This window comes from Aricia agestis, chromosome 5, assembly GCF_905147365.1.
Source record: "Aricia agestis chromosome 5, ilAriAges1.1, whole genome shotgun sequence".
Lineage (NCBI taxonomy): Eukaryota > Metazoa > Arthropoda > Insecta > Lepidoptera > Lycaenidae > Aricia > Aricia agestis.
The window spans coordinates 19,911,930-19,927,955 of NC_056410.1; the positions used below are offsets into that span (position 1 = coordinate 19,911,930).

Below are 16,026 nucleotides of genomic sequence, written 5' to 3' on the forward strand. Positions count from 1 at the left end.
TACCCGGCAACGCACCTGCAGCACTTCTAATGCTGCGAGTGTCCATGGGCGACGGAAGTTGCTTTCCATCAGGTGGCCGTTTGCTCGTTTGTCCCCTTATTTCATAAAAAAAAAATAACATATTACAGTATATGACTACTCTTCACCGTTCTAAAAACTGTAGTTTTGTTGCAAATTGCCATTGCGTGCAACATCAACGAGCTATTTATGTGGGCCATGGACACGTTTGGTAAATACTTTTGCAGAGTCTCAGTCTGTGAATGGCCTACAGGTAGATATTATGTAGTACATCCATAATATAAGTGTGTGCCTACATAAAGAAAAATATTTGGCTAGGACATCGCCAACTACTGAACGCCAACAAAGTTGGAAATCAAAAGCATTCGTTAATTTATAGGTACATATTTCTGACCTTCCTGTCGAAACATCGCAGCTCTTAACTCTTAAGCAGAGGTTCCCAAGCTCCTTTGTTTCGTGGCCCACTTTTAAGGTGTTGGTGCATACTGCGAACCCCCTGTAAACCCCCCCCCCCTCTGAATATTATGGAATATGCAAGTTCTAACAAAAACAATTTCTGAGCTTCATGATATTGGCTGCCTTTTTTTTTATTTATTAAATAAGGGGGCAAACGAGCAAACGGGTCACCTGATGGTAAGCAACTACCGTCGCCCATGGACACTCGCAACATCAGAAGAGCTGCAGGTGCGTTGCCGGCCTTTAAAATTCCTATAGGCCTATATTCATAGGAGAAGTAAGTCGGGTCATTTTATAGACCGCGGGGGTCTTGGTGGACCACCTGGACCACTTTGGGAATCAATGCTCTAAAGCAACGCCTATCTTCAATAGTTCTGTCCTAACTCATACAAGGGCTGCTATTTATGTATCCGGAACTGGCCACTTACAAGAACAATATTTAAAAAGTAATTACAACATTTGAAAATAGAACTCTTTGGTTGAAGAATACATTTTGTTTCATGTGACTGTCAATTATTTTTCCATTGTGGCGTCATTTTGAAAATTGCGTGTCTTCATTTGCCATGGATTTAACGCGTGAACATTTTCGTGCAATGATTTACTACGATTTTCGGCGTGGGCTAAATCAACAACAGTGCTTTATTCAACTCACCGCAACTTTTGGAGATGAAGCACCATCAAAAACCACTGTTTATCACTGGTACAGTGAGTTTAATCGTGGGCGGTCTATGCTCACGGATGAAAATAAAGAAGGTCGCCCAAAAACAGCTGTTGTCCCACAAAATATAGATGCTGTGCGGGAACTAATAATGCGTGATCGTCATGTTACATATCGCGAGATAGAGGCGTCCTTAGGCATAAGTATGACGAGCATACATAAGATATTACACGAACATTTGGCTGTAAAAAAAATATGTTCGCGTTGGATTCCGCACAACTCGACAATCGATCAAAAACGGGCTCGTGTCGATTGGTGCAAAAAAATGATAAAAAAATACAACCGTGGTACGTCAAAAGCCGTTTATAATATCTACACAGGTGATGAATCTTGGATCTATGCATATGACCCCGAAACTAAACAACAGTCAACGGTGTGGGTGTTCCAAGATGAGCCGAAACCAACAAAAGTTACTCGTGCAAAAAGTACTTTGAAGCAAATGGTCGCCTGTTTTTTTGGAATTAATGGACATGTGACTACAGTGCCATTAGAGAATCGTAAAACGGTTAATTCTGAATGGTATACGACCATTTGTTTACTAGAAGTCTTTGAAGAAATAAGAAAGGACAACCGACAACGCAGAATCATATTACATCACGACAATGCTAGCTGTCACACCTCAGCTGAAACAACTCAGTTTTTGGAGGGTCAAAAGATCGAATTGACTGGTCATCCGCCGTACAGCCCTGATTTGGCACCTAACGATTTCTTTTTATTTCCATACGCGAAGAACAAATTACGTGGTCAACGTTTTTCGAGCCGCGAAGAGGCTGTTGATGCGTTCAAAATGCACGTTTTGGAGATACCTCAATCAGAATGGAAAAAGTGCTATGAAAATTGGTTCCAGCGTATGCAAAAGTGTGTCGATCATCGCGGCGAATATTTTGAAAAGCAATAAAACCATATTAAATGATATATGTTTGTTTCTTTTTCTAATTCCGGATACATAAATAGCAGCCCTCGTAACGCAGTGCTTGAAATGCCAGACTAATAATTAAGAATATTATTGTTGTTTATTATTTGCAACATACGACTCAATATTTTCTATTTATTTGTCATGGATCACTGATGCGTAATTACTAATTAACTGGCTGATATTTACACATGTGTACAGTGAGCCATGACAGATAAATAGATTATATACATTACTAGATATATTTTAATATAACTTATTGTTAATTACAACTTGAGACTTAAGTAGTAAGCACGTACTACTACTATAAATATTTACTACACGTTGTCTCTTTGTGCATCATAATTATTGGTGCATAGATGCAAGTGGTAATTAAACTAATAAAACATATTCAAATTCAAATTCAAATTCAAATATTTTATTTGCCAGAATATGGTACAAAAAAGATGTTAATGACCATTTAGCCGTCCATATTTAATTTACATAATTATTATAAATAATATTTATTATTAATGGTTTCCTGCCTGCCTAGCATACGCAAACGAGATATCTCAGTCTCGAGATATTTAAAAACTAGGTACTCGTCTCATAATGTCAATATCTCGATATTATCTCGACAAAACTCTATAAAAATGTGTTACTTCGATGATAGATCTACGCGAGAAAAAATGTTTGTCATGCTAGGGTCAATAGAAATGAAGAGACAACCTATCAAACATCGAGAAAACATGTAGAGTGAGATATCTCGTTGGCGTATGCTAGGCAGGCTGGACACGAAAAACCAGATTACAAGTTACAACTGACATTTGTATTACTTTTGCAAAGTGACTTTCAACTTAGAAGAAACTTTAGGAGTAAGGACTAAGAATTTTTAATTTAAGCATGATATTGAAATAACAAGATCTTGATACAGATTTTACCATTGACATTGACATAATTCAATCCTCCTGGGTCTCCGAGACCATCACTTACTAACGATGAAAGAATGTGAGTACATAAGATGAAACAATGTGAGAACGTTAAGTCACATTTTCAAGTCACGCACTTTTCCAAAATGGCCAAGAGCATAGGCACCAAACCTAAAAAATATTTCTAAAATCATAATTGTTATGTTTTTTCATTCAAAATACCTGTAGACACGTCGGCGTCATATATCTATATATATGAAACTCAAGGGTGACTGACTGATTGACATAGTGATCTATCAACGCACAGCCCAAACCACTGGACGGATCGGGCTGAAATTTGGCATGCAGGTAGATGTTATGACGTAGGCATCCGCTAAGAAAGGATTTTGATAAATTCCAACTCCAAGGGGTTAAAATAGGGGATGAAAGTTTGTATATAATAATCCTTCTTAACGCGAGCGAAGCCGCGGGCAAAAGCTCGTCTTTCAAATAAAATTATATCTTTAACCCATTTGGCATTTACCAATACGATCCAGGAGACAATCGAACCCAAATAGTGTAATAAAAAATCAATATAATAAGTACCTCTCTCTCCATCCTATCTGCTCGATAGATTTAACTTTTCCCACCCTCCTGAAATCCCGTGCAGATCCAGTGTCAGAACTAACCTCTCCCTCCCATCCCATCGTACCAATTTCTACTCCTATTCCTTTACCGTGCACGCAGTCAGATTATGGAACTCGCTTCCCCACACTGTTCGTGACAGTCCAACTATCGCTGTGTTTAAAAGACGATTGAAAGAGCATTATCTTAATTCTCAATCACCGTAATTTGTATTATTATGTATACATATAGTATTTATTTATTATATTCATATTATTATTTATTGATTTTATATATAGGTTTTATATTATACTCTTAGTATAAATTATTATTAGTTCGATATTGTTGTATATATAGTTGATTTAGTTAAATTAGTTAATAGCTATTGATTGTGCACGTCCTATCTGCTGTCTTTTAAATTGTATCTCTTCGTAGGGCTGCTGTAAGAGATTTCTTTTAGAAATAAGCAGTTCCTTTGTGTCGTCTTTCTGTGTTAATTATATCTTTATATGTGTTTCTTGTGTACAATAAAGAGTTAAATAAATAAAAAAAAATACCTTTATGATTTAAATAGCAAACACGGTCTAGAACAGTGGTACTTTACCCACCTGTACCTTTTTTTACTGTACAATTTGTACATTCTTGTAGGGAGAGTAAAACACAAAATAATGTTATATCACTCAACACCACCACTCGGGCTCGTAGCTGATAGAAGAAGTGATCGTCAGACCGAAGTCGAGCGACCACTCCACTCTCCCTACTACCTACCCAAGTAGGCTTGTCTTTATTCATCAATACACTACATTTACAAAGGCCGAAAACACCTTTTTGTCTCGGTATCGCGGGTCGCAACCAAAATTTTTTAGGGTTAAAAACAGAATGACGTTCTTCAAGACAAGCGATTCAAAATAAAAATATTCACGACTTTAACCTTGACTTTGAACTATTTTGCCGGTGGGCGTGAATTTTAAAATGGTTTAACTTTACGCGGGCCACTGATCAAGTCCCGGCGCGGGTCCGCATGGGGAACGCGTGTTGAGGATAGCTGGTATAGACTATAGAAGACCACTGAACATGAATAATGTAACTTAAAATTCTTCATTTCCAGCTGGTCCTGATGCACGTGTGGCTGCGATGGTGCTGCCGGGCGCTAGTGTCGCTGTCGTGGGTGATCGTCTACCCGCTGACGTACCTGCTCAGCATTCGGCGGAACCGGAAGTGCCCGCCGCCCGCCAACCCCCTGCTCATGAAGTCCGCTACCACGCTCGTGTCGATGATAGCTAAGCGACAGGTACATTGTGATGATCGTTAACCCATCAAGCCCCATAAGCTCACCGGTGAGCGAAACACAATAGAATAACAATAGATTTCCAAGAATCCACGATCGAAGGATTAATCCCCAAACGGCAGCCGGCCTACGCATAACAATTGAAAATCTATTGTGTCTGCGATACATACGTTAATTCGTACATATCCATATTGATATCATTATACTTAAACTAGATGACGTCCGCAACTCCGTTGCACCGAAATTCGTTTATCGCGCAGAAATCGTACATTTTTCTGCAACAATAACTGTTGAGTCTTTCAAAGCATTTGCCAAAATTAATTTTAAATCAGTTTAGCCATTACGTATTCTGCTTTTGCTATTGTTAAAAACGGAGAATGAAAAGAAAAAAGACGTGCATTTTTACGTTACGTTGACGTACATTTACACGTCACGTCAACGTACCGTGCCACGTTACCGCACCGTTCCACGTTACCGCAACGTTCCACGTTGACGACGTCGTGAGTCGTGACGTGGAGATGTGGACGGCCTGTCCACATCAAACTATCGGATTCATAATAGCAGTAAGGGAGAAAAGGCGGTAACATTGCATCGAAAGGGCTATCCTTACTCAGCCTCCAGATAAATCCGGCATTACATGTTTTGTTTGCGGCGTTCATATGCATACACGATTACATTTTTCTATATTTAAAAATAATGTTGTTTTTTTTTAATTTCATAACCCATAAGTTTAAAATATAACCTTTCATGCGTTGTTTTAAATTACAAAATAATCGTGAGCATATTTTAATGGAACTTCCATGCGCCACAAAAGCAATTAAAATAATCGTAATTGAAACTATAGATTACCGATTACGCATATTAATATTCTTATAACGTTACGTAAAAGGTGTTTGGCCATCATCTTATGTCTATTATATCAGACATGAAGCAGTGTTTTTAAAATATAAATTTATTTAAACGAATAAGAAAAAATATTAAAATGAAAGTCAGAAGCTTGGCTACATAATCACGGTTTTATGCGTCATTAATTATACCCACTTTCACAATAATGCGATGTTAATATGACCATGTTCCAACCATGTTCCAACCATGTTCCACAGCCGAACATATAACCTCCTCGTTTTTTGGAAGTCGGTTAAAAAAAGTAGATTATCCGTAACATTCTACGTGAACTATCAAGCGAGCTGGGAGACCACTAATGTCACCGTCACTAGCTAACACGTTGCTTTGTATCAGAGAAGAAGAAAGTTGTATAAGTCGTAAGCATGACATTGTGTTATAATTTCTTTACGTTTATATACACATGAGAATTTTGTAAAATGTCTCAAGACGAAGCTGGTTAGCTTTTTTTGGAAACTGCAGCTATTTCTATTTTGTAGAATAAAGTGCACTTTTTGCTAAAGCAACTATTTGAAACAATTATAATATTTATTATTATTTGAGTACAAATTATACATTTACAAACTATTTTATTTAAGTGTAAAATGTTAACTAGTGTTTTTGTGTCAGGTTTTATAAAGTGCAATATTATTTGAATTAAAATTAAAACTGATTTTATTTATTTTTCACAAGCTTGTGAAGTTTAAATTTCTTTGTAAATTACCTAATGAACAGTACCTCTACTTTCATCCCCTATTTTAACCCCTTAGAGTTGGAATTGATCAAAATCCTTTCTTAGCGGATGCCTACGTCATAACGTCTACCTGCATTCCAAATTTCAGCCCGATCCGCCCAGTGGTTTGGGCTGTGCGTTGATAGATCACTATGTCAATCAGTCAGTCACCCTTGAGTTTTATATATATAGATTTATATATATAGATACAATATATAAAACAAGTTATAGTGATGAAACTTGACTCTGCTCTAAATAGCAGTAGGCTTTAGTGTAAATTTACTTTTTTTAACCGACTTCTTATATACTTACCTTTATTTAAGTAAAGGGCTTTTGCCATACATGGCATGCCAGCCCCATTTTTTTTTTATTGTATTATGAATAATTATGGTTCTTTAAAATGCAGGCTTACATTTTTTCACATTTATTAAAGTAAGCTTCATTTTACTTTTTTACGCACTTTTCACTTCATTACTATTATTATCATTTAACTGACCAGCAAAAATTCTCATATTATAACTTTTCTTTGCAGGTAACATCAGAGGAAGTGGTATCAGCGTACATAGATCGGTGCAAGGAAGTCAATCCTTACCTGAACGCCATAGTCGAGCCTCGCTACGACGCGGCGCTCAGGGAGGCTCGGTATATCGACAAGATGGTGGCTTCCAATGAGAAGACCCCGGAACAGCTGATGAAGGAGTTCCCGCTGCTGGGGGTTCCAATGACGGTGAAGGAGAGCATCGCCGTTGAGGGTGAGTCTAGTTTTTTTTTTAAATGAAATAAGGGGGCAAGCGAGCAAGCGGGTCACCTGATGGAAAGCAACTTCCGTCGTCCATGGACACTCGCAGCATCAGAAGAGCTGCAGGTGCGTTGCCGCTCTTTTAAGGGGGTATAGGGTAATAGGGGAGTGTAGGGAAGGGAATAGGGGAGGGTAGGGAAGGAAATAGGAGAGGGTAAGGAAGGGAAAAGGGCAGGGGATTGGGCCTCCGGTAAAGATCCTGGAAGGAAGTATTTCGATTTTTGCAACATACAATAAGATATTGTTGCCGTACCCCTAACCAACTCCGTGTATCGAATGCTTATGTTAATTCTATTCATTTTTAATCGACTAATTTATTATGCGATAAATAAAACCTGTTGGACAAACCCCCCTATTTCGTTTTCGTCACCACAAAATAGCGCTGCCAAAATCAATATCGCCTTTTTATGTTTTAAATCATATAAACTTATTATTATTTGCGCACAATATAAGAGTTCAGTAATTAATTCTACTCAACTTATTACTGCTAATTAATAAGAATTATGCGAAAGTGTGTCTGTCTGTCTATCTGTTTGTCTGTTACCTTTTCACGCCCAAACCGCTAAACCGATATTGGTGAGGTGTGGCTAGATAGATTGATTCCCGAGAAAGGACATAAAATACTTTTGTCCTCGAAAAATGTACGGTGCTTTCGCGATAAATTACTTTTGGCGCATGTAAATTAAGTACATAAATTAATTTTTAACCTAAAATTAAAATTATATTTTGTCGTGTAGAAGATGGCAATAAATTTTCTAACTTTAGTGGTTAAATTAACAAAATATAAGTAATATCACTATTTTTTGTTAAAAATAAAGTCGGTAGCAACATAATAGCAAAACTTATATAAGATAAGACATTTTATTATTATTATTTTAATTATTGTATGTAATAATGGATATAAATTATATGGGACGGTTTTTATAACTTATTGTAACATTAATTAACAAGTTAATTGGAGCAGCTCAGACTTTAAAATAATATGTTCATGTGAAACTATATATTATTATTATTCATTATTATGGTCTTATTCAGAAGTTATAAGTATTTATGCATGAATCATGATCAAGTAGGTACATTAGATGATTGGGGTTATTTATATTATCATCAGGTTATCCATTTCCCCTGTCTACCCTTATTAAAAAGGTTTGCCCCCTTCTTAAGTGGTAGAGCCATGTTTCGGCACGAATGGGCCGGCTCGACCGGAGAAATACCACGGGCTCACAGAAAACCGGCGTAAAACAGCGCTTGCGCTGTGTTTCGCCGAGTGAGTGAGTTTACCGGAGGCCCAATCCCCTACCCTATTCCCTTTCCTACCCTTCCCTATTCCCTTCCTTGCCCTCCCCTTTTCCCTCTTAAAATGCCGGCAACGCACCTGCAGCTGTTCTGATGTTGCGAGAGTCCATGGGCGACGGAAGTTGCTTCCCATCAGGTGACCCGTTTGCTCCTTTGCCCCCTTATATCATAAAAAAAATTTTAAAAAAATTATGATTTCCATAATGATTTTCAGGGATGAGCAACGACTGCGGCACGGTGTACCCCGTACGGAACCCGGCCAAGAAGGACGCAGATATAGTGAAGAGGGCGCGCGCGGCGGGGGCCATACCCATAGCGGTGACCAACACGCCCCAGCTGTGTATGAACTGGGAGACGTATAACAACGTGACCGGTTTGACTATGAACCCGTATGACCAGAAGCGCACCACGGGCGGGTCTTCAGGGGGCGAGGTGAGTTGCTGTGTGACTTTTTTTGCGTATAAAAAAAGTAGGGTTAACTCTCAATAAACTTTTACTCATAACTACTCATTAGTATCTTATTAGTATGCTTAGTTTTCTGAATGAAAATGAAAGGTTGAAGGGTGTACCTTTCCACTCATTATTATTTTTTCATCACCGCCAGAAAAGAATATTATCGCTAAAACACACTGAGTTATAAGTACTGTGGCTTACGTAGCATTGGGAGTTTCAACATATAAAGGACTTAACCGAAACCATAAATTACTGAATAGAGCCTTGGACACGGTTATCTAGAATTTTTAGTATCTAGCAATACCTATGGCACAGGTTACTATACTGTAATAGTTACTACGTAATTGTGACATGGTGACCAATAAATGCTAAGCGCCTAAGCATTTCGAATGGTCTCGTTTCAAACATTATTGCTCTATGAATATGAAGCCTGCCAATTGCCATTATTTACTGGGAATTAACTGACAAGTTGTATATTTAAATGGTTGTCTAGAAACCGCTCAAAGCGTTAAGACCGCCAATTGGTGCTCTTCCAATAATTTGTATTTTTTTTCTTACTTTGTATGTAATATATAAAATTTTTGTGTCACAGTGTTTGTGTGCGAACTCATCCAAAACGGTTCAACCGATTTCATTCAAATTTGTATAAGTTACATTCGTTAGGCCTAAGAATATGTTTTTATCGACTTTTTATATTGATACTAGTAATAATTTATATAGTAAAACAACATTTGCCGGGTCAGCTAGTGTTTTATGTAGATATGCAAAAAAAGAGTTAGTTTATTATTGTTTTAAACAATGTAAAACGTAATTTTCAGTGTGCTCTCCTGGCGTCAGCGGCCTCGGTGATCGGCGTGGGCTCCGACATCGCCGGTTCCCTCCGTCTACCACCGATGTTCAACGGGGTATTCGGCCACAAACCCACACCGAGGCTGCTCTCTGTTGAAGGTGAGTTTCTTTAAAGAAACCCGACCAAATATTCAGAGGCTTACTGCCTGTGAATCAATTTCTTGGATGGTATATCCTACTATTAGAATGTACCATCGAAAAAATTGACAATAGCTAATTCATTAATTTTAGGATACCCAAAGGGTAAAAACAGGACCCTATTACTAAGACTTCGTTGTCTGTCCGTCTGTCTGTCTCCAGGCTGTATCTCAAGAACCGCTTTAGCTAGACTTCTCAAATTTTAATAGATTATGTTACATATCTGTTGCCGCTATAACAACAAATACTGAGAACAAAATAAAATAAAATATATTAAAAGGGGGCTCCCATACAACAAACGTTATTTTTTCGGCCTTTTTGGCTCTATATAAATAATTTCAAGAGGTTAACACTGGAACATTTTACACATTCTTTTTTTACATGTGTACTTTAATATTTAATAATAATATTAAAATAAAATAACAATTAAAGGGGGCTCCCATACAAAAAACACAATAGCCTATTTTTGCTCTGTATCGGTACGGAACCTAAATAATAAGTAAATTAAAGTAAATTTAAAAAAGTAGTCAAAGAGCGTTTGTGTGCCAAAGCTTATTATAAGATCAATGATTTCATAGATGATGGCACATCTTGGTAGTAGGATGGCTTCTTGCAAGGCTACTTCTACATTATTATATTATGACTTACAATTATGTATGTTGACATTGTATATAATATTAAGTTACAAAATTGTAAACTTTATTTTAAAAAGAACAATTTTTCTCTCACTTTTTTGGTAAAAAGTGGGACCCGTGCGAGTTTCTTGCGCCGGTTCTTCTCGCCGGGGTAGTTCCCGAACCGTTGGTAGGCATCAGGTAGACATTCTGAAAAAATTAGATTCAAATTTACTCAGAAATAAAACATTTTTTATTTTATTTTATTTTAACCCTTCGTGCACGAGTCCGACTCGCACTTAGCCGATTTTATTATTTTACGTCTCCGTTGTAGTAAATAAAAAATATACATATAAATCGCCAATATCATGATGAAGATAATAATACCGTCTCATGTGCGTTAGTTTAGTTATTTGCGACTGCTTCATCCATATAACTCTAAGCTAGTGTCTCTATTAAACCTAATAATTTAGGAAAAAACTAGGTATCCTACTGCAATGACTAATAATATCAACCAACACATTCCAGGTCACAACCCTGACTGTTTGGACCCGGAGTTCGAGGAGTACTTCGCGTTAGGCCCCATGGTGCGGTACGCCGAGGATCTGACGCTGATGCTGAGAGTGCTGCGGCATCCCAGCGGCCCGCAAGTGCCGCTTGAGAAGCCCGTGAGTTATAGCTCTTAATTTGAGAAATTTAAATTAAAATATTATTGCAATGAAGGCACGAATGAGAGATTGACGGCCTTCCTAGTTTCTATACATATTGCATATTATTTTAGTTTCTTTTTTATTAACATTATTAATTTGTAAGTTAATGGTTACTACTTACTATACAATCCTGAAGAATGTAAATAAAACTGCCTTCTTTACATAGTTATCTCAGCACCTTAAATGTCCAAACACTTCTATTGCTTTTCGTAAAGTGTGGGTCACAAAGACCCAACCTCACCAACTATGTATCCACTCACATCACAGACTACATTTTTTTAATTTCCAGGTGGATATCAAACGTTTAAAGTTCTACTACATGGAGTACGACGAGAGCTACATCACGAACAAGATCGGCCCCGACGTGAAAAAGGCGTTTGACAAGGCCCGAGCGTACATGAAACATACACATGGGATTGAAGTTGAGAAGGTAAGAAAATTATTATTATACTAGCTGTCCCGGTGAACTTCGTGTCACTTTAAAACCTTCCCTGGACTTCTACGAATATTTTAAGACTAAAATCAGCCCAATCCGTTAAGCCGTTTTCGATTTTTAGCGCGACTAACACATTTGAAAATCCATTTTTATATATAATATTATTTTACTATAACTGACAGTGCATCCATCATCATCCATTCATTTAGGAAAAGGAAGGAAAGGTATTTGTTTTTATTTTAACTGACGGTGCTAGATGTATATTTTATGTTACATGCTCATCCAGCGCGCTCCTGACTATAAAGCCTTTTAATCGATTTATCGAATTTAAGCTTGAGATTTGTCTTTCCTTAAAGTGACACTAAGTACACGTTTTTTTATTCAAGAAACATACATACAAGTATTCGACATCGAAAATATAACAGTTTTAAATTGTATAATATTTTACATACTTAATATATTTTCAGATTATACAATTTGGTCATCTAAGCCCATTTAAATGAGTAATTAAACTCAAAAAAAAAATATATACCCACAGCCGAATATATAACCTCCTCGTTTTTTGGAAGTCGATTAAAAATCATCGAAATCTTCAACTAGTAATTTTCATATACTTAAAATTTTTTCAGTTAAAAATCAAGAATGTCGGTGACATGTTCGAAATTAGCGTCAGAGTGTTATTCAACATTCAGCACATAAAGAACATTTACACGGACCCTCAAAATCGGACGGGCTGGGTGTCGCTATGGCCCAACGTACTCAAGAAGATGTTCGGTCTCTCAGACCACAGCCTAACCGCCGTGTGCTACGGAGTGGTCAAGAAATTCTTCGATACCCTCCCGAAGTCGTCCTACAACAACATAGTGAAACAATTCGAGGAAATCAAACAAGACTTCGATGTAAGTATTACAAAAACATTATTAATTTATATTGAATACATTTAATATACAAAATAATCATAGGAATATTATTGGCACTCAATAACAATTGAAATCATATTAATTTCGGTTTCCAAAACTTTTATCCCTTTCAAATTCAAATGTCATATTGCGAAATAATCTTTGAATACTTAAACAACTGGTTGACTATAGTATATTTTATGTTTTGTCTGTACGTTGACAAGCCGGTTTAAGTAATAAAGGTAATAAACTGAATAAGACCACTGATTTTAGATTATAGTAGTGAATAACAAAGCGAGTAATAGGTAATTTTCTTTTTTACCAACTCCATTTCCGTCCCTCGATGGTATAGGGGGAGTAACAAAACTAAGTCATAATACCTTAGGGTATGTATGGGTCACCTGTATAGAGTTTATTGTAAAAGTAGCAGCGCTAAAAGAGTAACGTTTTCATACTTTTGAACGGGAAAATCCATGACGCTCGGGATAAATCGCAAAAAATTGCTCTTTCATTTATCACTTACTTTTGTTACACCTTTATTATTCTTGGCATTAAAATACTTTTTGCACATTCCAGCGTGCCCTATCAGACGACGCGGTGCTCCTGTTCCCCACCTACCCGGCGCCCGCTCACCTCCACTACCGCGTGTTCTCCAAGTTCCTCAACTGCGGCTACCTCACCATCTTCAACTGCCTCGGCCTCCCCGCGACCGCCTGTCCCATGGGTCTCACAGACTCAGGGTTACCGGTCGGGTTACAGATCGTAGCGAACAAGAACAACGACCACCTCACTATTGCGGTCGCCAAGGAGTTTGAGATGGCTTTCGGGGGTTGGGTTCCGCCGAATAAGCAGAGTATGATCACGATTAAGACGGCGTGAGGAACCCTAAACATCACAAACGTACGTGGTTTGGTAAATGTATAAACTATAAGTGTAACGGCCGCACAAAGACTAGGGTGGTTGCACCAGAGGCGTTGTTATAGTTAAAGTTAAGGTTATCGTCAAATATGGCGTCCATTATTGACTTTTACTAAAGATTTGACAGTTCATTTGACATTTTGTTAGAGTTAAAGTTATAGTTAAAGTAAGTTGGTGCAACCCGCCCTTAATGGAAACTTTAATTTTAATGACGATTTTGATATATAAACTCTTTACTTTATGTGTCAAACTCTTCATTAAATTCAAGTTAAGTTTCTCTGAGTGTGACCGTGTGTGTGCAATGTGTAATTGTTAAGATAACAATGATTTACTCAATCCAGGGCAAATGACAAAAATGATATAGAAGAAAGTGAGATGAGTGTAATATGATGTTTTTTCTCTTTGAAAAGACCTGTTGAGATGAGGTGTTTAACTTGAACGTGGAATACTTAGTCAACTGAGATTCGATGATTTCGACAGTTGGAAAAAATACAGCGTCGTAAACGCAAATCCTACACAATTTTTGATTTCTAACTTTTTCGTCTAAATTGTCGAATGCAAGTTGTCTAAATACACTGGTGTGAACGATCTACAAATAACTCTTCTAGGTTTATATTCTAGCTAGCTTTAAAGTTCGTGGCGGAGGACTGTTGACATGTCACTTTAGTTATAATGTTACTTGGCTAAGGCACAACAAATATTCAAAACATACTACTTAATAATATCACAAACTATTTCTTTGTTACACTTAAGGCTTTTTTACATATGTGATAAAATGTTTTATAGATGTTTTATACTCCCACTGAAGATATCTTACAGTATTTTTGTTAGTTATTAAGTTTTGCCTACCAAAATTTAGAATAAAGACATGTTAGTAATAATTAGGTATGTAGTTTTATTATTAAAATTCCTTTTTTAAAAAATATTGGATTTCATCGAACTATACTATAGTTCGTAGTATGTAGTTTAGCTGGCTTTTGTCACGTGGTGTCCGGCCGCACAATATCCGAAATTTCTGATCAGGAAAATTCGGACGCCCCGCCCCGCTCATACATTGTGACGCGTCAGAATAAATAATAATATATGCGGGGTCCACAACAAAATTTATGAACAGAGTGCGTTTCGGCAGGGCGTCCGATTTTTTTCTGATAAGAAATTTCGGATAATGTGCGGCCGGGTTAGGTTACGTCTGCTAGTATTGGTCTGGACTCTAGGTACAAATTAAAACGTGATTTAGTATAATAATAATAATAATATCTATAGACGCTTCACACCACGTCAGTCTGGCCCCGTGGTAAGTACCTGAAGGACTTGTGTTACGGGTACCAGACAACGGAAATATATTTAATACTTTTATACTATACATACATTTAAGATTTTTATTATATGATACACATATTTATAATACACATCCATGACCCAGGAACTTCGAAAACTTTTTGTTCCGTCGGCGGGATTCGAACCCGCGACCCCCGGCTTGAGCTACCAACGCGCTCACCACTGAGCCACAGAGGTCGTCAAATGGAGTATGATGTTATCACACTCATTTGTAATATTATGAAAGAGAACGTACCTATGATATTTTTAGGAACAACTTAGCGGGCCCCTTGACGATCAATTTTATTGCACAATATCACGTACTGGTCAATATTTTTGACCGTCTATTATTAACGTTCGTTAATTTTTAACGCCTTTCAATCTTATTGTCAAATAAGTTGTTCAACAAAATTGTTCAATATTATTGTAGGCCTAGGGCAGCCTTTCCCAAAGTGGGGGATAACGCCCCCTTGTGGGCGCTGAATGTCTTAAGGGGGGTGTAGGACCGACAAAAAAATGGGAGCGTTGTGTAGATACTTGGGGGGTGATTTCTTCATCTGGATGCATTTCAAATGAAAACAATGGGGGCGCTAAAATATAATTTGTTCTTAAGGTGACGCCTTGATAATTTGGCTGCAGCGATATCGATTTTTCTCAACAATGACTAAAGCTAAGAAAGTAAAGTTCATTGTCAGTATTTATCTTTGAATTACCCATAGCTTACCACGATAGGGCAACTTTTATAGCACAGAATAATTAATCAAAAATACCTCTATAAAAACAGGGATTCTAGTTTTGCCAACAGAGGAGAGTGATTATTAAGCTTCCAAAATTTGTACATAGATTTGTCCAAGCATACACTATAATTTGCCCATAGCTTATATATGAAATATATTTATGGTTTTTAAATTACGCGACAAAAAATATTTTGTCGCTTACGTCCTTTCCATTTCTTGCTGTTCCATTTCCTGTTTTCTATGAGAGGCCGGCCCTGCCCGGATCATAGAAAACAAGCGATCTAACCCATATCCAAAACGATTTTTTACTTTAACGCGGCGTCACCTTAAAGTGGGCGGCA

At 37.3% G+C, this 16,026-nt stretch overlaps 1 protein-coding gene across 3 annotated transcripts in view; it reads left to right on the forward strand.

The window, feature by feature from the left end:
• The window catches only part of LOC121726967 (fatty-acid amide hydrolase 2-B), a 51,582-nt gene extending 37,862 nt beyond the window's left edge, over positions 1-13,720 (forward strand). For all 3 annotated transcript variants that reach the window (XM_042114630.1, XM_042114629.1, XM_042114628.1), the window contains exons 2-9: positions 4,725-4,907; positions 7,052-7,271; positions 8,829-9,046; positions 9,886-10,015; positions 11,197-11,336; positions 11,668-11,808; positions 12,444-12,713; positions 13,290-13,720. In XM_042114630.1, the coding sequence (XP_041970564.1) occupies positions 4,734-4,907; positions 7,052-7,271; positions 8,829-9,046; positions 9,886-10,015; positions 11,197-11,336; positions 11,668-11,808; positions 12,444-12,713; positions 13,290-13,592 (1,596 nt within the window). In that variant the 5' untranslated portion in view covers positions 4,725-4,733 and the 3' untranslated portion in view covers positions 13,593-13,720. The remainder of the gene's footprint in view (positions 1-4,724; positions 4,908-7,051; positions 7,272-8,828; positions 9,047-9,885; positions 10,016-11,196; positions 11,337-11,667; positions 11,809-12,443; positions 12,714-13,289) is intronic.
• The last annotated feature ends 2,306 nt before the right edge of the window (positions 13,721-16,026 follow it).